Source organism: Cnephaeus nilssonii (assembly GCF_951640355.1).
Source record: "Cnephaeus nilssonii genome assembly, chromosome: 8".
Lineage (NCBI taxonomy): Eukaryota > Metazoa > Chordata > Mammalia > Chiroptera > Vespertilionidae > Cnephaeus > Cnephaeus nilssonii.
This window is the reverse complement of record NC_137079.1, coordinates 28505762-28526423: the sequence shown is the minus strand read 5'-3', so window position 1 is coordinate 28526423 and position 20662 is coordinate 28505762. Positions and strand designations below refer to the sequence as shown.

The window sequence follows — 20662 nt, the reverse complement described above, 5'->3', positions numbered from 1 at the left end:
GTTTGCTTCCATCCCTGCGGTGTTCCTAGTGTTTAGGACAGTGCCTGGCCCATGGTAGGAGTTCAGTAAACATTCATGGGTGACAGTGGGGAATATGCTTGTGATGTAGTAAAAACTTGTTTTAAAAAAGTGTGGTACTATAGGATGCCAATTTTATTAAAAAAGCGACATCTCCATATATAGCTCTCTCCCTATGTATCTAGAGAAAGAAAACACTTCAGTGAAATATATGAAAATTCTTACCGATAAACTGAAGGTAATGCGGTGATAAATAGTTTTTGTTATTTCCCACACGATGTACAATGAAAATGCATATTGGATTTTGGGGAGAAGATTAACATTGGAGAGAATAAGATGGAGGCTTTGCCATGGGTGTTTGGGGCCCGTGGGAAGGGACACACCCAGGTGTCGCTGGTGTTGCTCAGGCGTGTGGCTGCCTGGGGCCTGCCCTGCCCCGACCCCGGAGGACTATGTTGTCCTCCCTCGTTTACTGGTATCTGAGTAGGTGTGGGGACAACAGGGACAGAGGAGGAAACTGGGTCAGGCCGGGGTCTACAGGGAGCCACCACTGGGTACCACTGGCCAAGCCTGTTTGTGATAGAAAATGTCACTGAGTGAGCCACTTGCATCAGCCCCCCCCCCCACCCCCATCCCCATAAGCTGATTCTTTGGGGGACTCCAATGAGTGGGAAGTCCAAGAGAACGACTTACAGGCAGCCTGGGCAATTTGGCTTCACCCCTCCCTAAATTTCAATGGCCATCTGACTGGCTGACCTGGCCAAGCAGGAGGCGTGGGTTCCGCCCTCGTCCCCTGCCTGGGCCACTCTGCTGGCCGAGCCTCAGGCTGAGACAGGGCAGAAGCCGCTCGATGGCCACCAGGGGCCTGCAGGCGACATGGACGAGGCCCAATGAACAGTGAAACATGCTTCTGATTTGGGAGGGTTTATATGCGAAGTAGCAACAATTAACTGCCAAACTAGCCACACTGTGCAAGCATAAGCTGCACGTGGCTCAGAGTGAGGCCAGCTACACACAGCGGCAAGGGATGGACGACGGACAAACGGAAAAGGGTGACCTGGGGCCAGGCACCTTCCTGGCCTGTGGCACAGTGCCAGGTGCGGGGGAACCAGAGAGAGGACTCGGCCAATGCTGCTCTGTGGCGAGGGCTCACAGAGCCCTGCTTAGCCCACCCCTCCTTCCCGCCAGAGTCTCCTCCTCCCACCCCAGCCAGGGAGCAAACAGTGGTTTCTTGGAAACTTCCTCAGAGCCTTTCTAGTTGGCAGCAGTTGGTGGTCGGGCGCAGGGACAGGGGCCTGTGACCCAGGGTACTTGCCTGCCTTCTCCTAGACGAACAGCAGAGCCCAGCCTCTAGGGTGTGATGAGCACTCAGCACAGTGGCCCTTTCTGTCATCTGCTCATTTGTCAGGGCAGCCCCACCCCACCCCCCGCCCAGGAAAGCTCATTTCTGGGGCAGCGTCTCAGCTCCCTGATTCAGGCTGTCTCTGAGCACCCACGTCATCTGGGACTGACTTTGTGGGCCATCACGAATAGCAGAGCCCACTCCAGGTCTTGGGTCTGACTTTGTTTATGAGGTTTCCCAGGATCTGAAGGGTTGTGTGCCCATGGCCTGGGAAGCCCGGGCTTCATGCCATCTCCCTGGGCCCAGCATCATGCAAGCTCCCTGAGCCCACCTCCCTTTCCCCATTTACATTTCATGGAACAAGATGCACAGAAGGAAGGAAGGAAGGGGGGTCTCCTGAGGGCAGCGGAAGAGGGAGAGCGTCTTTGTTCATCCTTTATTGTGTCTTTTTAAAAGATGGCATCATGGCTCACCCAGTGGGTCAGTGATTCACACGCGGGTCATCGGTGCCCTTCAAACAGGTTCCTGTGGCGGTTTTCAGGGCTGCTTGGCTACGTCCCTCTGCATCTCCTGGCCGACCCCAGGAGACAGAAGTGGAGACCCTTGGTTACCGGCCAGAAAGAAGGAGTGGGTGCTGAGGGGAACCGAGGAAGCTGGGGGGAGGTCAGGCAGGCAACCTGGCCCCCTCTGTTCTACTTCCTGTCCCCCCAGGACCCCCCTCTTCACCCCTGTCACCATGTCCAAATTACCTTCTCCAGGGCCGCTACACGCTCTCCTTCACCTTCTTTCTGGTGGAGTATGGAATGCAGCACACCCAGCTGGTCCTGGTCCTGGCGGCCAAGAGGAGGGGAGGGGCTGAGAGAGAGGCAGACCCTGGGCCACAGGTGCCTGGAGTTTGGAGCCCAGGCCCCAGGCAACACCCCTTCAACCCCACATGCACGCCACAGGGTCTCCGCTCCAACCTCTACTGTACCCCACTACTCAAGTCCCGGGGAGCCAAGGTCTTGTCTCTGTGGCTTCCGGGCCCCGTGCACAAAAGCAGATTCCAGTGCAAAGCCAGGCCTTCCTTTCCTCCAGGTGCCCGAGGGTTACCCGCCCACCACCATGTGTGTTGTCCTCTGTCCTTGAAGGCCTGGGCCAGAAGGGGCCCGTGGACATGAGAGGCGCTTGGAGACTAGCTGAGCCAGGGGTCACCGGGTGGTTCCCACAGCCAGCCCAGCACGCTTCCAGAGCACCTCAGCCTGTGCTTCCTCCCTGTGGGGTGGTCGCTGGGCTTTCCATCCAGCCAAGGCTGCCTCAGTATGAGAGGGCAGCCCCCGGCCCTCGGCAGGGACCACCATGGCCTGGTGCCCATATGTCCCGCTGGCTGCTATGGGCTACTGGCATATGGGTATCTGACCCCACCCTCTGAGCGGGGCCGAGAGGCAGGCTGGACAGAGAAGCCTTTGCTCTGAGGGAAACTGAGCTGGCAAGTGAGCAGGGCAGCAGAACAAACAGGTGACTCGCCCGGCAAATGTCCAGGCCTAGCCCTCCAGGGGCCCCACTGCAGACCCCCTTCCCGCTGGCCTCGAGGCCTCCAGTGGCCACAGCTTGCTTTTTGAGTGCCGGCCTGTCTCACAGGTTTCCTGGGGCAGCTGGGTCCTGGGGGTGATGGGCTGAGACCCAGAGACCAGGAGGGTGGACCTGGGATTGTCCGACCTTTGGGGCAGAAAATAAAGCTGCCAAGCTGCACCGAATGTGGCTGAATCCAGCACTGTGTCCATTGAGTAGCGAAGAGAAAAATAAAGGCCTGCTTAGGAAAGGACTGCTTATTTTAGGCCTAGATTTGAGAGCGTGACAAGACCATCCCAAAATCTCTCATGTCGCCCTAACTGGTTTGGCTCAGTGGATAGAGGGTCGGCCTGCAGACTGAAGGGTCCCAGGTTCGATTCTGGTCCAGGGCATGTACCTTGGTTGCGGGCACATCCCCAGTAGGGGGTATACAGGAGGCAGCTGATCAATGTTTCTCTCTCATCGATGTTTCTAACTCTCTATCCCTCTCCCCTCCTCTCTGTAAAAAAATCAATAAAATATTTTTAAAAAACCTCAAAATCTTTCACATCATAAAAGCCAACATGACCAGCTGTGTAAGTTGAGATCAAAAGAGAGGTGGGTCTTCTGAGTGAAGATGGAATAAAAATTCCTCACAGAAACTCTCTCCTGGAGTACACACACATCGGGGTGGAAAGCAGCAGTAATGACAACAGCCACATAAGCGAAGGGCCCTAATGCCATAAACATTCAGAGCTGGCGATCCAGCTGGCACTGACGGAGGAGCCCACCCCACCGGCGCCTGTCTGTGCGTCCGAATCTACACTTCAAAACCACGTGCTCCTGTGTGGTCCTCACCGTTCCTGAGAGGAACTTGGGTGATTTCCAGCTTTTCCTCTTGGTTGTGCTATTCCACCTTATTTAAGTTATTTTAAACGACCGTGTGTCAGTTTTACAAAGCAAATGGAAATTTTTTTCAAGTATGCAAACAATTAAACCAAGATATTAATATAGGTGTTCATTCTGAGTGGTGAGAAGTTGAATACATTGCTCTTTTCTTCCTTGTGTTTTTCTCTGTATTGTTTCAAATAAAATAGGTCCGTGGGCCCTTGGGTGGCCTAGAAGTAAGTACCCCACCTTCTCCCAGCACCCTTTACGGCCCAGGAAGTGGTGGGGCTTCAATGGCCCTACACAATCTTCACCCCAATAGTGTGTGGGTGGTCAGGTCACATGTGAGGGGTCCTCCCACTGCCAGCAGGACCAAGGTGTGTGACCTTTTGCAGCCCAGGAGATGATATCCTACTCTCATCTTCCCTTCTTCCCTTCTTTTTCCTTCCCCCGGGTTCTGCCCATTTTGTTGCTTGATGGGATGGGAAGAGACAGTCTGGCTATGGAGTAAGGTGGGACTCAAAGCAAAGGTTGTGCCAGACCCCTTAGAAGGTTAGATGCCCTGTTGCCCACTCTCAGCCCCTCCAGCCTCCGTAAATGCTTAGGTCACTGCGTGCATCTAGAGGAAGAGGGAAGGCACAGTGGACCCACTAGAGACCAGGGTAGAGGAACAGTCTCCCCACCTCCCCAAGCATGAATCCTTTACTCACTCATCTTCTGACAAATCCCCCAGGTCCATTTGGGACCGCTTCTCTTCTCTCATGGCACATGTGACCACCTGCGAGAAGCAGCAGAAGCACTTTAGGGGATGGGTTGGGGGAGGGAGTCAACCACAGGCACCAGGCCGGACATGCTGGGCCTGCCCAAGGATCAGATGGAGACGTGAAGACTGCAATGGCCCTGAGCACAAGACTGGGACGCATCAAGTGGAAATTTCTAATTACGGGACCCTGACCAGGGAACTGTGGCCTGGATACGGGCCACCATGACCTCTAGATTGTAGATCAGGAGACGTGGGCCCTTAGGCTCAACTCTGCCTCCTTGAGTCCTTAGAACATGTGGTGCCCCATGGTAGCCTTGTCAGGAGTTAATAATCAGCTCTCTTCATTGTACAGCATGTTCTGAGGGCAAAGAGATAAAAGGTGCAATTTGGAAAAAAATAACCCTCAGCCTGGAGCTTAAATTGGCCAAGACAAAAATGTCTACAAACATGACTGCTCACTAGAGCAGAAAAATGGAAAAGACATCCCAGAGAGACCTTTGAGTCAAACATTTCTCTTTACAGAAAATGATGATGATGATGATGATGGTGATGATGGTGATGATGGGATGATGATGGTGATGCTGCTGCTGAACATGATGGTGATAGTGGTGATGGTATAATGATGGTGATGATGATGGTGATGGTGGTGGTGGAGGAAGGTGGGACTCAAAACAAAGGTTGTGACAGATTCCTTAGGTGGTTAGATGATGATACCTAATACTGAGGCTTTCTGGGTACTAGACACTGTTTGAGGGCTTTATAGAACAAACCTGGGGTGTGGGTACTACTAAGATACCCATTTTACATATGAGACAACTGAGGCCCAGAGAGGTATAGTGACTTGTTTGAGCACTTACTGGCAGAGCTGGACGTGGAGGCCAGGTCTCCTAATTCCTAAGCTTGTGCCCTTTCTAATACCCCAGCATGATCCCACAAGAGGTTCTCAGGACCCATGGACACCCTTATGATTGACCCAGGCCCTAGAGTGTTGGAATGCATGCAAGTTAGAGTGAGGGAGGATGAGAAAGAGGAGGGGGTGTCCTCCAGCCCCCTAGACCAGTCTTCAACACCCTGGAGCTTTCTTGATGCCATTGTCCCTATCTTTGCCTCAGCCTCCAACACACATGTGCACGGGGCAAGTTCCCCAGAAAAGCTTTGCGGGCCTGAGCACAAGCATTTCCTGGTGGGTGGTTTGGCTTTGTTGTGTGAAGGGTTTTTACCTCTTCAGCATGGTCTCCCAGGTCAATCTCCACAAACATAGATGGTTTCTGTGAATGAAAACCAAAGAGACGTGAATGAAAGACTTGCGTGAGCGAGGGAGGTGAGTAGACTTTCTGGGAGGTAGATTGGACTCCTGAGCCCCAGTCAGGGTCTGAGCAATTACTACTGGGACCACCAGACACTGGCAGTGCTCAGTGGGGGCTCCTGAGAAGTTGGGGAGAGAGCTACTGGCAGTGTGGATGGCAAGGTGTCCATGGGCCATCTCTGGCAGAGGGGGGAGAGGGAGGGATATGGCCTTCCCACATCTCCCTGCTCACCTTCCATCAGGGCCCTGAGACCCAGAGGGTTTCTCCCAGCTTTACCCTCTGAGAACCAGGGCCTCCAGGAGACTGGTGATGTCCAGATCTGGAGCAGCCCCTCCAAGCCCACTTGAGACCTGCTCACCTGGGAAGCACCTTTAGTTCTGCCTCCAGAAACCTACCTGGGACCCCACATTACCAGGTCGTAAAGGCTCACACTGAGATGTGAGAAGCCCAGGCAGCTCAGGTGTTGCTGCCCCTTATTGGCACCTTGGCTCAGTCCAGAATGTGCTTACAATGATAGCGCTTTAAGCAACACCAAGGGAAGTATTTGGGGTGGGTGAAGGACTCCCCAGAACCCCTGGAATTGCACCAAGGACCATCTGTTGTAAATCCTGGTAAAACACATCCAACTACCTCTCCATTCCCTACCACACGGATTAGGAAGGAGAATGACAGCCACCTTCCCTCAGAAAGTGCCCCGTGCCAATTGCTACTACAGCATTGACATGTCTCTGGCCAATGCATCAGGGCCTGGGACTCGGGGATGTTTCCCTGGGCCAAGGTCAAGCTGAGTGTTGCCTCCTGTCAAGGACCCACATGCCTTTAGCCACTGCACTGTTTGGAACTGGGATGCCCCAGCATGAGGCCAAGAGCACAGAGCTTGACCTGGAAGACTCTCTGGGGTCAGGGCAAGGCTTGGTCCAGCCTGTTCATGGTCCTATCTGGATGACTTAGGACCACAAGTCCCCGGTGTGCTCATGGTCTAGCAGGACTATGCCTGATAGGCCTCTCCATCAGACATCTGTCACCAAATTAAAAAGCTCTTGCCTCTTTTTCCAGAAGGTCTTCCAGCTTTATGGACTCCAACTCCTGTTCCTGTAAGAAGACACCAAACAGGTGACTAAAGGCAGGACTCTGACCCGAGGGGACAGCAGCACATGGATGCTCAAGGACCACGGCCTGACCTTGGCCTCCTGGGAGCATTTGTCTGTGTGCTCGTCTTCTTCATGCTCCTCTTGGTCGCTGGCCTCTGAGTCACTCTTCTCAGCCTCTGGCTCCGGCTTTCCACTCTCATGGTCCAACTTTTCAAGGGCGTCCTGGTCCTTCTCCTGCTGGTCTTCCTCGAGGTTTGCCTGACTGTAGAAGTGGAAATAAGGTTTGGAACCGGTGTCATGGAGACAGCTTCCAGGTGACACCTTCCTCCCTCTTGGGCATCGGCAGCTCGGGAGCAGCTCCGGCCTGGATACGGAGGCAGGGAGGGGCCTGAGTGTGCAGGGCCTGCCTCCTTCCTGGGGGCAGTGGGTGGGTGGGCAGACCCGTCAGAGCAGGAGGGGAGGGGCCGTGTGCAGAGGATGAGCAGTGATGCTCAGGTTGCGCCTGTCCACTATCCTGCACACCCAGACCTTCCCCAGCATGAGGCCCCGCCAGCTGGGATGATACCACCCCTTTTCGGGGACAGGAGCCAGCTCCAGGACTCTGGGGCCACCACACAGCTGTCGTTGGAGGGCGGAGGGGAGCGGAGGGGCTTGCAGCCCTGAGAACCACCCTGGTTCCCCCTGCCTCAGACCCTCCCATCTGAACCCCCGGGGTCCTCTCAGGATACCCAGGGCTCCTTCAGGGCCTCCAAGTCTTCACCTTGGTGCTGGCCCCACTTCCTCCCGCCCCGTGGTGAAAACCACCCCTGCCGGACGAAGCCCACTTACCAGACGGTGTCTTCGGCGTTGCTTTTTAGGTCCTTTCCCTGATCTTCAGACTCTGAGGAGGAAGGAGCAGGTTGTCAGAACGCTGGCCGGCCCGAGGCCCCCAGCTCAGCCCTGCGAGGACGGGTGGGGCCAGCCCCCAGGGTGCTGGGCTCCCCGCAGCTCCAGGCGCACTGCGTGCTCAGTGTTGGCCTGATGACTAACGGTTATGACTAAAGCCAGCCTCCGTTTTTATCCTGACAGGTTGTCTCCTGCCCCGACGACACCCACTCTGCACAAGGCCCCACCCCACACAACCTCCGCCGCTCTAGGCAGAGCTCGGGTGAAGCCTAAAGCGCTGACTTTACAGGGGCAGCCCGGACATCCGCCTGCGCAGCACACTGACTGGGAGCAGCAGAAGTGGAGGGCAGGGGCGGGGACCCACTGGGCCAGCCCGTCCCACAGGGGAGGGCGATGAAGCCCCAGGAGGTGGCACTTGAGACACACGCGGCTTGTCCAGGAACCTCCTGTCCTTGTTCCTCCTCGGAAGGGCGTGGCCCGGGGCTTTACCGTGTCATTTTTCCAAGGAAAGTGCTGCCCGAGGTCCAGCTGGTCGGGATCTCTGTCCAGGGCACTCAGTAGTCCGAGAACCTGCCTGGCATCCCGGGAGCTGTTCTTCCAGCCGCAGCCTCCCATACACAGCGATTGTCAGGAAGTAATTAAGGTAAAGCTGCATTTTGGTGACTTGGGCAGGATCAGAGCATGAGCTGCGTGAACTATTTTCACCAGGACAGAGACCTCTCACTTCCAGGCTTGTCGGCCGGCCGGGAGAGCTTCGGAGGAGTTATGCAGGAGGGGTTCCCCAACCCTCTTTAGGACCTGAGCGAGCCTCCGAGGGCACTCGAGGTCACGCCATTGAAAGTTCTGTTTCTATGCAGTCCCACCTGAGCCGGGAAGGGTGGAGATGCTCGGCTCCCTGCAGTAGTGGCTCCTCCCACAAGCAGCTTGGTCCCCGACACCGAGGGCCCTGATGCAAGCACAGCCTGGGGGGAGTTCCAAAGCTTTCAGTACTGCTTTTGATGGAAGACATAGCCAGGGCACCTCTGAGCAGCTCCCGTCTTGGAGAATCGCCTTACAGAATCTGGTTGTCGGATCCGCTACTCCAGGCCTTGTGTTCAGGGTGGTTTCGGCTCACAGGCCTCGGTGCTGGGATGACTGCCCGAGAGAGGAGGTGACGGCCTGGTTCCCAGTGGGTGCCCTGCACCCTGCTCCTGCTTTTCTAAAAGTCTGAATGGCTGGTCCTTGCCTTCTCTCATGCTGGTCCTTTCCTGACACATCTCTCCCGACCCCTGCCATCTTCCAAGGCCATCCTTCCTGGGACCTGGGTGCCCCTGCCCAGTGCTCTGCGACCCGCTTTAGAGGGAGCTTTTCATCACGGCCGGGCCTTCCTGGTGCTCAGCACAGGTGGCCTCGGGCTGTGTCATCTGGGCATTGTCTCCCACTGCTCTTGAGTTCCCTGTGGATACGAACTAGGTGTTCTTCCTCCTCCTCATTCTTCATGCCCGCACAGGCTCAGGGGCCTGATCTGCGGCTGTGCTGCCCCCAGGCAGACACTGGCCATGCCAGGGACAAACAGCCCTGAAGGCCAAGGGCAGGGATTTGAGAGGGGGCACAACTGTGTCCTCAGAGAATATTTTAGGGCTTGGGACAGTAATCCCACTTACACGCAGTTTCAGTTCTGAGGTCACCTGTAGACTGAAAATATTAAATGGGAAATGCCAGAAATAAGCAATTAACACGTTTTCATTGTGTGCCATTATGAGATGTGTGAGGGAACCTCTCACTGTCCCGTTCCATCCTGCCCGGGATGTGAATCGTCCTTTTGTCCAGCGCACCCACGCTGTGTACGCTCTCTGCCCGTTAGTCACTGGGCAGCCACCCAGGTTGTCAGATCCACTGTGTGGTATCCCCATGCTTGTGTTCAAGTAACTCTTATAAATAATGGCCCCAAAGCACAAGAGAGGTGGTTCTGGCCATTCTGCTGGGCCAATGGTTGGCAAACTACGGCTCGCGAGCCACATGTGGCTCTTGGGCCCCTTGAGTGTGGCTCTTCCACAAAATACCATGTGTGGGTGCGCACATACAGTGCGATTGAAACTTCGTGGCCTATGCGCAGAAGTCGGTTTTCGGCTCTCAAAAGAAATTTCAATCGTTGTACTGTTGATATTTGGCTCTGTTGACTAATGAGTTTGCCGACCACTGTGCTAGGCCAAAGAGGAGCTGCCGAGTGCTTCCTTTCAGGGAAAAGGCGTGTATATGTAGGAGAAAACACAGCAAATATAGTGTTCATTACTATCCGTGGTTTCAGGCGTCCACTGGGGGCCTTGACACGTATCCTCCATGGATAAGGGGAACCAGGGTAGCTCTTGAGACGCCCCTCAGGGAGAAAAGGAGCAGTGCGGCCTCCGCCGCAGATAAGAGGGCTGACTCATGGTCAGTAAGTAGCATTGAAGCAGGGATTTAAAAACTGACTTCTTTTGGAAAATCTTTAGCAGCCCATGGGCCCGTGCACGTGCATGTGTGTGCATGTGCATGTGCTTTGTATGTGCCTGTTTTAGAAGACATGGGGCTGCCCTGCCAGTGTGGCCTAATGGTTGAGAATCAACCCATGAACCAGGAGGTCACGGTTCAATTCCCAGTCAGGGCACATGCCTCGGTTGCAGGTTTGATCCCTGTTAGGGGGCATGCTGGAGGTAGCCGCTCAATGAAGTTTCTCTCTCATTGATGTTTCTAACTCTCTATTCCTCTACCTTCCTCTCTCCCTCTCTCAAAAAAAAAAAAAAAAAATCAGTAGAAGACATGGGGCTGTTCCAGACAGATCAAATACTTTTTCTTCCTATTATGTATCTGGCAAAAAGAGTCATGCCCTAGACAGTTTGGCTCAATGGATAGAGCGTTGGCCTGTGGACTGAAGAGTCCCGGGTTTGATTTCAGTCAAGGGCACAGGCCCAGGTTAGAGGTTCGGTCCCCAGTAGGGGGCATGCAAGAGGCTGCCAATCAACCATTCTCTTTCATCATTGATATTTCTATGTCTCTCTGCCTCTCCCTTCCTCTCTGAAATCAATAAAAATAGGTTAAAAAATAAAAGAATCAGTAAAGAGAGAGACATTATTTCTCTTTCCCCCGTTTTGAGACGTGGACAAGGCCTGGGGCAGCCTCCCTGGCGTGTGGCTGGCGCGGCTCCTGCTCTGCACCCTCCGGCTCGGGCTCCGGGAAGCCGAGACCCCCGTGCAGCCTGGGACCCGGGGGCCTGGGTGGCGGGACCACAAGCCCCGCAGAAGCCTTTCTACCACCGCTCCATGGCCGGCGTTATTGGACACGTGCCCTCTGTGTCCACTTGCAACATTTCCCACGCAGACTCAGGTTGATCTCCTCTTCTGGGAACTTGGATCTTCTTGAGCGAGAAAGTGTGGCCATGCTCAGAGCCTGAGCGGGAGGGCGGTGGAGCACCAGCAGCTCCTCTCTCCTCAAACAACACACCTTTGGACTTTGACACGAGAGAGGAAGAGACAGGTTCATACCCCAACCTCTGAAAGTCTCCCTAGAGCGTGAACAAGCAAGCTGTATTTCCCTTTTACAGTTCCATTTCTTCGGCCTATGCATCAAAGGCCACCTGCTGGCGAGAGGTTCCCAGGAGAACCAGCAGGACTCTCAGTCACTGCCGTCCTCCCGCCAGCTCAGATCCTGTTGCTCTGGGGAAAGTATCATGAGGAGCCGGGGGTGGGGGGGGGGGGGGGGGGGCGCGCAGAGGACCAGTCTGGGTTAGCTAACGTTCGGATGCAGGTCCACATAAGGACCAGGGTGTTTCGGTGTTTCGGGACCCATCCCCACTTCCACCACACCATGGCCTCGCTTGGCATGTTTAGAAATATCCTGGGGTGGCAAACACAGCTAGCATAAGGTATAAACCTACAGACTTTGTCACTTAAAGGCCACCTTAGTGCCAAGCCTGATGGGCAGTACCCTCCCCCACAGGGTCACTGCCCGACCCCAGGCCCCGGGAGGCGCTGTGGATCCATGAATGAGACGGAGGCTAGACTCAGATGCCAGAGTACACCCCGAGACCCTGCCCGTGCCGGCCCTCCCGAGGCCGTGGTATTCTCCACGTGTCTGACAGCTCTGCAGGCCCACAGGGCTCCCCAGGGTCCGGTCGGTCCTCACCCACCCCATCCAGTTGGCCTCCCACCCTGGGGGCCGACACTCAAGCGGGCCTGACCCGAGCCCCCGTGGGTCGTGTCCCCTGAAAGCCTCAGTGTGCAGCGCCCCCACCTGGGCCCTCAGGGTTGGGGCAGGGGCAGGGGGGGCAGGCGGGAGGTGCCCTGCGCTGGCTGCGGCCCCTACCTAGCTCCTTGGACGGCTTCTGGATGCCGCTCGGGGGGTCACCCTTCTGGTGTAAGCTGCCCATGCTCTGGCTCCTCTGCAGTTCAGCCCCCTCGCTGGTCCCCTTGGGGTGTCCGGTGGCCACCCCCAAAGGAGGAGCCCCAGCGCCTGGCCGGTGCCTCCTGTACACGGTGGTGGCCTCCTTCTCCATCCTTCTCCTCCCTTCAGGTCTCAGGAAAGAAGAGGGACCCGGCCTCAGACGGAGGGCATGGCTTCCAACCTCTTCCGAGGCGAGCAGCCCGAGTGTGCCCAGTGGGCCCCGGTTGCTAAGTGTCCCCTGTGACATCACGCAAGGTCAGAGGTCAGAGGTCATCCAGAGCAGCCCTTCCCTCAGGATGCTGGGTTCCCCTCCTTCCAGGCCTTCCTGGCTTGTCCCCCAGAAAAGCAGAGGAAGAGGGGTCAGGCGACCTGAGGGGGCAGAGTGGGCACAGAACAAAGCTGGGCAAACGGACGAAGGACTCAGAAGTGGTGGTGGGTCTGCGGGCCTCTCAGGGGTGGGGCAGAGGTGTTTTCTCCGCACCCTGCGTGACGAGAGGTGCCCTCGGCTTCAGAGGCAGGGCTGCCTGGGACGGGCAGGCTTGAGCTGCACTGACCAAGAAACCCCACTTAACTCTGCATTTGAGCCTGCGTTTGCTGGCACTGGCATCACAAAGTACCAGGGCCTGCGTGCCTTAACCATTTTCCTTCTAGATTGGAGGCCTCTCTCCTTGGCGTGCAGATGGCTGTCCCGTCCTCACAGTGCACGTCGTCCCTCTGTGCACGTCTGCGTGTCTGTGTCCTGATCTCCTCTTCTCACAAGGACCCCAGTGGCACGGGATTAGGGCCACACTAATGACTTCACGTAACCTTAAAGCCTCTTATTCATTCATTCATTCATTTAAAAACCAATTTTATTTATTTTTAAATGTATTTTTTATTGATTTCACAGAGGAAGTGAAAGGGGAGAGATAGAAACATCAGTGATGAGAGGGAATCATTGATCGGTTGTCTCCGGCACACACCACACTAGGGATCGAGCCCACAACCTGGGCATGTGCCCTGGCTGGAAATCCAACAATGACCTCCTGGTTTTTAGGATGACACTCAACCACTGAGCCACGCCGGTCAGACTTTAACTGCCTCTTTAAAGACCCAACCTCCAAATACAGTCACAAGTCTGAGGCACTGAGGGTCAGGGCTTGGCCACTTGATTTTTGGGGGGACACAATCAGCCCATAACAGAGCCTAACAGATCATTTCTGATACCCTCACCGAGCACACGGTTTTTCTTCCTCCAATCATCCAAGACCTTGGGGACAACCAGCCGATTGCACTTGGGGTGCCATGACTATTCAGAAGCGGAAGTGGCTCCCTAACTCCACCTGCACTCTATCTCCTCAAATTGCTTGTAGTATCTTAGCTCACGGGAGGCCTCTGTCACCAAGCCAAGTGCAGGGACAGACATGGTGCCCACCTACCCGAGACCTTCCTCAGCGGCACCTGACCTTGGAGGCCACTGATGGAAGTCACAGCAGTGGGCGCTGAGGGACAGCTTGTGCCTTCAGGCAACACGTTTTCTGGAGAAAGAACAGGTGAAAACAGCCAACTGTGACCTGCCACTGGGGTCCTGGGAGAGGGCCTTCTGTTCCTGTCCCCCAATGTTTCCCTTCATCCCTTCCACATCCTCCCATGGGGCAGAACTTAGCCCCCTGGCTCCCTCTGCTGGGCCTGTAGGGAACTGGAGTCACCCTGGCCCCTGGATACTCCCCTGTGGTCCTGCTGGATGCTCACGTCTGGGCTGACCGATGTCCACGGTCTCTCACCTCCTGGGCAGGCGCTCCCCCCCCCCCCGCTGCAGCCCCCACCAGCCCTCAGCTGCCCCTGCCCAGAGCAGACGGGAGGGGGGCTAGAAAGAAGCAGCAACAGCAGGGCCCTCCCCAAGTCCCTGCCCCCACTGTCGCCCTAAGTCCTGTGGCTGCCGCACCCCCAGAAGCAGCTGATTCTTCTCAGAACAGCTGACCCAGGCTGGAATTTAAAAAAACAATTGAATGAAAACCAAATGGAGAAAAGATAGGAATCAGGAAATGAGAATATGCATTCTCCCCAGAGGTGGGTGGCATCCTAGAGGCCCCGTCATGCATCCAGCTCCTCCCTCTCCCCCTCCAGGAGGGACACCACCTCTGCTCGGTGGCATGGGAGCCTGGAGCCTCCTGCTCCTCCTCTCCCGGGAGGCGGGTTGGCTGGTCCTCGAGCTGGCAGCCACTGTGTTCTCGGACAGTAACACCTTCTCCATCCACACTGGAGGGTCCTAGCGAACGCTTTCCGACGGCCCTCAGAGTGCCAACCCCACACCTTTCCGTCCCGGAGCATCATGGCTCCCAGCTCATCCGAAGCCCCACACTGGACCTCACCTGTGATCACAGGTGCGTCATCCATTTCCCCACCTGCCCAGCTCCACCCCCCCATCTCCACGTGTGCAGTTACCCGTGGGCACTCCTGGGAAACCAAGCCAGTCCTCAGAAAGAATAAAAGGTCTGTTTTAATTGGAAGGTAAAATACTTCACAAATCATTAGTATCTTATAAACGGAAACATTCAGTTACAAATCCATGTTAAAAATCGCAGTTCGGTGCAGCCAAAGTTTGTTTTTTGCAGGATTTTTCTCCCCCTTTTTTGTGACAAGTTACGTTATTATCTGGCATCTAGATGGAGCTTGAAGGACAGAACTTGCAAACAGAACGGAGATGGCACAAGGGCACGTGGTCCTGTGTGTTTGAACAGCGCTTTCCAAAGCCGCTGCCTGCCGCTGTGAGGACTGTCTGGGCAAAGTCAGCCAACAGCTCCCCTGGCGTTCCAACCCCACCCCCGCCAATGGAAAGCAGCCCCCACCGCTGCTTCTATGGGCTTCTCAGAAACACCACGCAATACCACCCCCGGGGCCCAGGGGGCGTCTGCACAGCCGAGTGCCTCCCATTTCAAGTTCAGGATTTCTCCCCTCACTAGGTTTCCTGTGTAACTAGCTCCCATTCCCTTCTTGGCCCTGCTGTGGCACCCTCCCCTTCAATGAGTCCAGGTTTGGATGATCCGAGTTATTTCATATCAAAGAGCTAATTAAAAACGTTAAGAAAATCAGTTTGAAAATAACGCACATTTCTATTTTCAAAATATCCCCCAAACTTCTACTTTTAAGCCCCACTGACAGCACGACAACACAACTGGTGCTTGAAGTGGGGCCTGGCGGACACCAGCTCCGCTCTCAGCAGCCCAGGGGCGTCTGCGGGCTGTGGGCTGTCTCAGCAGACAGCAGAGAGGGACTCTGGCCTCCAGGAGAGAAGTCTGGAGCCCCTCCCCCCAGGAACTCTCTGCAGAAGAACCCTGTATCCCCAAAATATCAAGAGCATCCTCAAATTGGGATCTCCGTGCAGTTCTGCACATCCTGACCACAAAACTGACCCTCTAGCCAGGGACATCACCAACATCAAAAGCTGAAACCAGGAGCCGGCTGCCGCGGCGCTGGGACAGCAGGCTCATAGGAAAAGAATAATGCTTGAACCTCCGGCTGTGCGGCTGCAGGGCTGCCAGGGCTGCGCTGAGGCAGGCTGCTGGCAGGCACCGCGGAGGCCAGCGAGGCAGCAGTGCACAGGAGACGGAAGCGCTCCTGCGGGGCGCAAGGCGTCCTGCACCCGGTCCAGAAAGGCCAGCTCAGGGCACCGGCCCAGCAGCGTGAATAAAGTGCGTGGCAACCACGGGAACAGCCCGGAGAGTCTCAGGAGTTCCGTGAGCTTGACGCTTGTCCTCTACGCGAGCAAGGAATGTGGATCCCTTTGCTTCCTCACTCTGCCTTCTTGTCGGTCTCCCTCCTTCGCAAAGACTGTGGGGTTCCTGGTGCAGCTCACAGCGCCCTCCTGGGCAGGACGTCCTCCAGGCTTTAAATGGAATGGGTGGAGACCTCTGACTGCTGCCTGATGTAGCTTTGAAAACTCTTATCTCCGATGGGGTGTTCCCTGCAAAGGGGAGATGGGGGAGAGGAGAACATGAGGCACAGCCCTCCATTGCCCGTGCTCATCTGCACTTTTTAAGAGTCTCTTTTCTAGCCCTAGCCAGTTTGGCTCAGTGGATAGAGCGTCGGCCTGCAGACCGAAGGGTCTCGGGTTCAGTTCCGGTCAAGGGCAGGTACCTCGGTTGCAGGCTCCTCCTCGTCCTGGGCCCTGGTCAGGGCACATGCAGGAGGCAACCAATTGATGTGTTTCTCTCACACCCATATTTCTTTCTGTCTTTCCCTCTCTCTTCCAACGCTCTCTAAAAATCAATGGAAAAATATCCTCAGATGAGGATTAAAAAAAATAAGAGACTTTTTTTCTATCTATATATGTGATATGTATTCTTTGTAATTAATATGAAAAATATAGACAAGCAAAAGAAGACTTAGCCCAAAGCCACCTGTGGAGGCACCCACTGTGACCCGTCACAGTGTGTAGGTCTCATGCGCACACATGACCGTGTGCATAGAGCGTGTGCCATGCACCCACACGTGTGTGGGAGCCCTGCGCTCCACAGGGGCACGGTGCTGTCTGCTGAATGCCTGGCCCCAGGGTCGCAGGCGCTCAGTCCTGAGCTGCCCGAGCACTTGCACAGCTGCTGCCACAGGACGTAGGATGCGCTCCAGGCTGTTTTCAACCTCGGCTTTACCACGTGTAATCAAAGACAACATTTTTAGACGGTCGACGCAGCTCTCTCGACAGAGGGGTGTAAAGGGAATCTGGGATATGCTTTGAATGTCTATGGAGCCAGGATGACTCCTCTGGGAGCAAAGAATCAGCCACCCTGGGAGGTGCTCGCTGGTGCCGGGCTCTTATGAGCAACTGGTCCAAGGAGGCCTGTCCCTTGCAGAGCCCTTCACTCCCCTTCCCAGAGCAAACCCACACCTGCCAGGAAAGGAGGGAGGAAGGGAAGTAGGAAGGGAGGGGGGAGAGGGGGGCTGGAGGAAGAGAGGGAGGGACAAGACAAAGATGGGGGCTAGTCCACCAGAGCTGGCCTCAAGAGAGTGGGGGAAAGGACCAGTTTGCTTTCCCAGGAAAGACTAATTGTGAAAGTGAATGAGTTGGGAAGGCAGGAGGGGAGAAGGGAGAGAGCGCTGATCCCAGGACCCTGCCCAGAGGGCCCGGAGCGTGAGGTGAGCCCTGCTCTGAAGGAGCTGGGAAGCCTGCACAGTGCCCACTGCACACCGGTGGCTCTGGGCAGGCAGCACCCTCCTCCCCGCTGGAGCTCCCTGCACGCTCCCCCAGGCCCCCACCCCTTTGCCGGGACTTCCCATGCGCCCGGGAGCCATACTCACTGGCTCCCATACTTGGTCTTCTTGAACTTGTCCCTTTTGTACTGGGCGTGCTCCTGCTCCAGGGCCCCGACCCTGGCGATGACCTGCTTCAGTGTCTTGTAGGTCTCCTGGGGGTCATCGATGATGAAGGTCAAGTACTCCTCTTGCTCCGGGCCGTCATACACAGATCTGCTCCCGCAGGCCTCTACACCGTTGGGGACAGGGCGGAGATCAGTGTGTGGGGAAGCACCCCGGACTCCTCAGGTAAAGGCTGACCATTCACAGGCAAATGCCCCAGAAACAGCAGCTGTTCCTACCAGCCTGGCCGATGCTGAGTGCTGGGGAACCCTGCAGGGCCAGAAAGCCAGGGCCCGGGAACCGAGGCCTCTGAGGGTCCAATGCCCCCACGCCAGGGCTCCAGCCCCTCTCTGACAGCCCTGACCCTGGGTGACCTGCATCCATCCATGCCCCACCGGCTCATCGAGCCAGGAACAGCAGATGTCTATCTGCTCCTGGACACTGGACCAGGCTGGCTGGAGGGCTGTGGGATCGGACATGATCAGGCTGGGGAGATGAGCTCGAGGACGTCCCCTCTCGGCCCATCTGTGTGGGTGGTTTCCTCAGACCTCCACCACCCCCACCTGCCAGCACCTCACTCCCGCTGAAGACCATGCTCCCTGCAGCCTTCAGTGATCCACAGGAGGCATCCAGATACCTGAACTGGAGCAGCCCCACTCCTGTCCCCTGGCACCTGGGCCCGGCCCCTCCCCTCTGTCCGACAGCTATGCTGGGCCCTGCGCTCCAGGGCCACAGAGAGACCAGGTGGGACGACGGGTGCTTTGCAGGGCGCCTGGCCCGGGAGCCAGCATCCGGAGGGCCCCTCGCCTCATCGTACTCTGTCCATTATCACAGAAAGCTCTGGGATCCAGACAGTGAAGTCTGCTTCTGCTCGGGGGAAACCTCTAGATTCTAATTGAAAAATCACGGGTCTGTGCAAAGGAAAATGGAAAAGATGTAACATTTCAAAGAAAAGGGGGGTGTGACATGAGAACGATAAGGGGCTCTACACGTGAGGGACAACCGAGTGGAGAAGAGGAGCCCGGGGCCCCCGAGCTCGAGTGTGAGCTCAGCCTCTTCCGCGTAAGTGAAGCGCAGGTCCGGTCTGCAGCCACGCTGCCTGCGTGTCCTCCCCCACCCCAGCCACTGCTTGTCACTGCGTGGCTTTGGGCAAGTTACCTAAGCGCCAGAGCCTCAGTTAGCCAGTGCCCCCGAGTCTCCTGAGCCCGGGGCAGTGGGAGTGTGAGCTGTGGTGGCTGCTGTCGTAAGGACAGAGGGAGAGATAGGTGCAAAGGACCGTCACTGCCACATGGACAGGCCAAGAGAGCGAAGACCTGAATTAGCAAACGTCTGTGAAGCTTGTTAAAGAGCAGAAACAAAAGGCAGTCCTCACGGCCAGGACAGGTGTCTGCGCTTAGATGCAGAGGAGTCACCAAAGGCCAGCAGGGCGGGCGATGGGGATGGGGAGAAGGACACAGCCCTCCGCGGGGAGGGAGGACACCGAGCCCCAGCCCTCCGCGGCTCCGGGTGCTGTGCTCACTGCTCCGCGGAGTTTGTTCCACTCAGTCCTCGAATTAAGCCAATGGGCAGGTGGCGGTGCGGCCCCATTTTGCAGGAGAGGAAGTCAGGGCCTGCCCGGAGAGCGACTTGCCCGGTGAGCGACTTGCCTGGTGAGTGGCTTGCCCAGTGTGTCTCATAGCAGATGCCAAAGCTGGCTCTGAATCGAGGCCTCTAAGTCCTGGGACAACTCCATCCCGGGCACCACAGAGCGTGGTCTGTGCGGGGAGTGCTGGGAGGAACCTGGGAGAGGCCCAGGCCCCGAGGACATCCAGCACTAAGGGGGCTAAGAGGGTTTAACTGCCGACACCACAAAGAAAGAGGAACCGTAAGCCACACATCTATCTAATGCAAAATTCTTGAATGGATTAGTAAATAGATTATGAGCTAAGCTCAGGAAGGAGAAAATAAAACCAACATCAACTAGAACAGATCATGGTAAGCACACTACTTCCTCTTTAAGAGGGTTTATAAAACCAAGACTTAGGGAAATGCCTAGAGTGTGTGCATGTTGGTTTCAGCAAAGCAACTGACACACTTTCACCAAGTAGCCGGGAACGAAACACAGCGCCCGACGACGGGACCGTCCACGGCCCCAGGCACTAAGCTGTCTCCCAAACAGATGCCTAACCTGCAGAAGGCACCAGACGGCACCACACGTAGACCAGGGAGGCTCAGAGGGGTTCACAGGCCCATCTGGGAGAGAGTATGGGTCCGGCTCCAGACCACCACCATAAAGCGAATATTGCAATGAAGTCACGCTAATTTCTTGGTTTCCCAGTGCATACAAACGTGGTTTCACTACACTGTGGCCTACTGCGTGCGCAATAGGGTATGTCTAGAAAAACCAACCTACAAACCTTAATTAAAATGATTTTATGACTAAAACATGCTAACTATCACGTGTGCCTTTAGCGAGCAGAGATCTTTCTGCTGGTGGAAGGCCTTCCCTGATGTTGATGAAAACTCAGTCCCTGGGAATCACAACACAGTGAAGCACGACAAGGCGAGGTCTGCCTGCACTCCCCCGAGTCACTCTGCAGAACGGTCCACGTGTCGCCTGGGCCAGGCGTCCCCCCAGCTGCTGCCATCGGTGTGAGAGGCTGCCCCCCGTCCTCACCTTGCATCTTCTCCAGTTTGCTCATGTACAAGTTGAACAGGGAGTAGATGCGCTCCGTCTCTCGGTCCCCGTCGATGTCCAGCTGGATGTTTGCCGGGAGGCCGCTGCTCGAACACAGCGAGAACGGAAAGCACAATGCTGTTAATCATGGTGTTGGCTTTTTAAAAGACCACTGAAGACGACAGAGTGACCCAGCACCGAACTTATCCCTGATGGGCATTTGTGTGTGGTTTGTGAAATAATTCACCGGCACTGAGCAGTGACCATCTGCCAGGATAGCAAGCAAACAAGGCAGACTTCTTTTGCTGTGCAATGACCCAGAGTAAAAATATGCACTTGGGCCGTGTGCCCTGAAGGGTCGGTTGGCTGCCCCAGGTAGGGACAAGTGGGTCCCTCTCCTTCCCGAGGCTCCAGTGGGCTCCTGCTCCTGCCTGAGGGTACAGCAGCGACCCC

General features: G+C 55.9%; 2 protein-coding genes across 3 annotated transcripts in view; both read right to left on the bottom strand.

Moving 5' to 3' along the window:
• Positions 1-2123: 2123 nt before the first annotated feature.
• On the bottom strand, positions 2124-12334 carry LOC307104515 (uncharacterized protein C13orf46; the record flags this gene model as incomplete). Its single annotated transcript, XM_079779414.1, has 7 exons — positions 2124-2190; positions 4489-4556; positions 5762-5809; positions 6893-6940; positions 7030-7201; positions 7768-7819; positions 12145-12334. 7 exons carry the CDS (start codon positions 12332-12334, stop codon positions 2124-2126), a joined length of 645 nt encoding a protein of 214 aa, XP_079635540.1.
• A 2344-nt stretch (positions 12335-14678) lies between these two features.
• RASA3 (RAS p21 protein activator 3) overlaps positions 14679-20662 on the bottom strand; it is a 115923-nt gene continuing 109939 nt past the window's right edge. For both annotated transcript variants that reach the window (XM_079778739.1, XM_079778740.1), the window contains 3 exons: positions 20210-20313; positions 17497-17680; positions 14679-16165 (listed from right to left, as the gene is read on the bottom strand). In XM_079778739.1, coding sequence (XP_079634865.1) covers positions 16090-16165; positions 17497-17680; positions 20210-20313 — 364 coding nt within the window. In that variant the 3' untranslated portion in view covers positions 14679-16089. The remainder of the gene's footprint in view (positions 16166-17496; positions 17681-20209; positions 20314-20662) is intronic.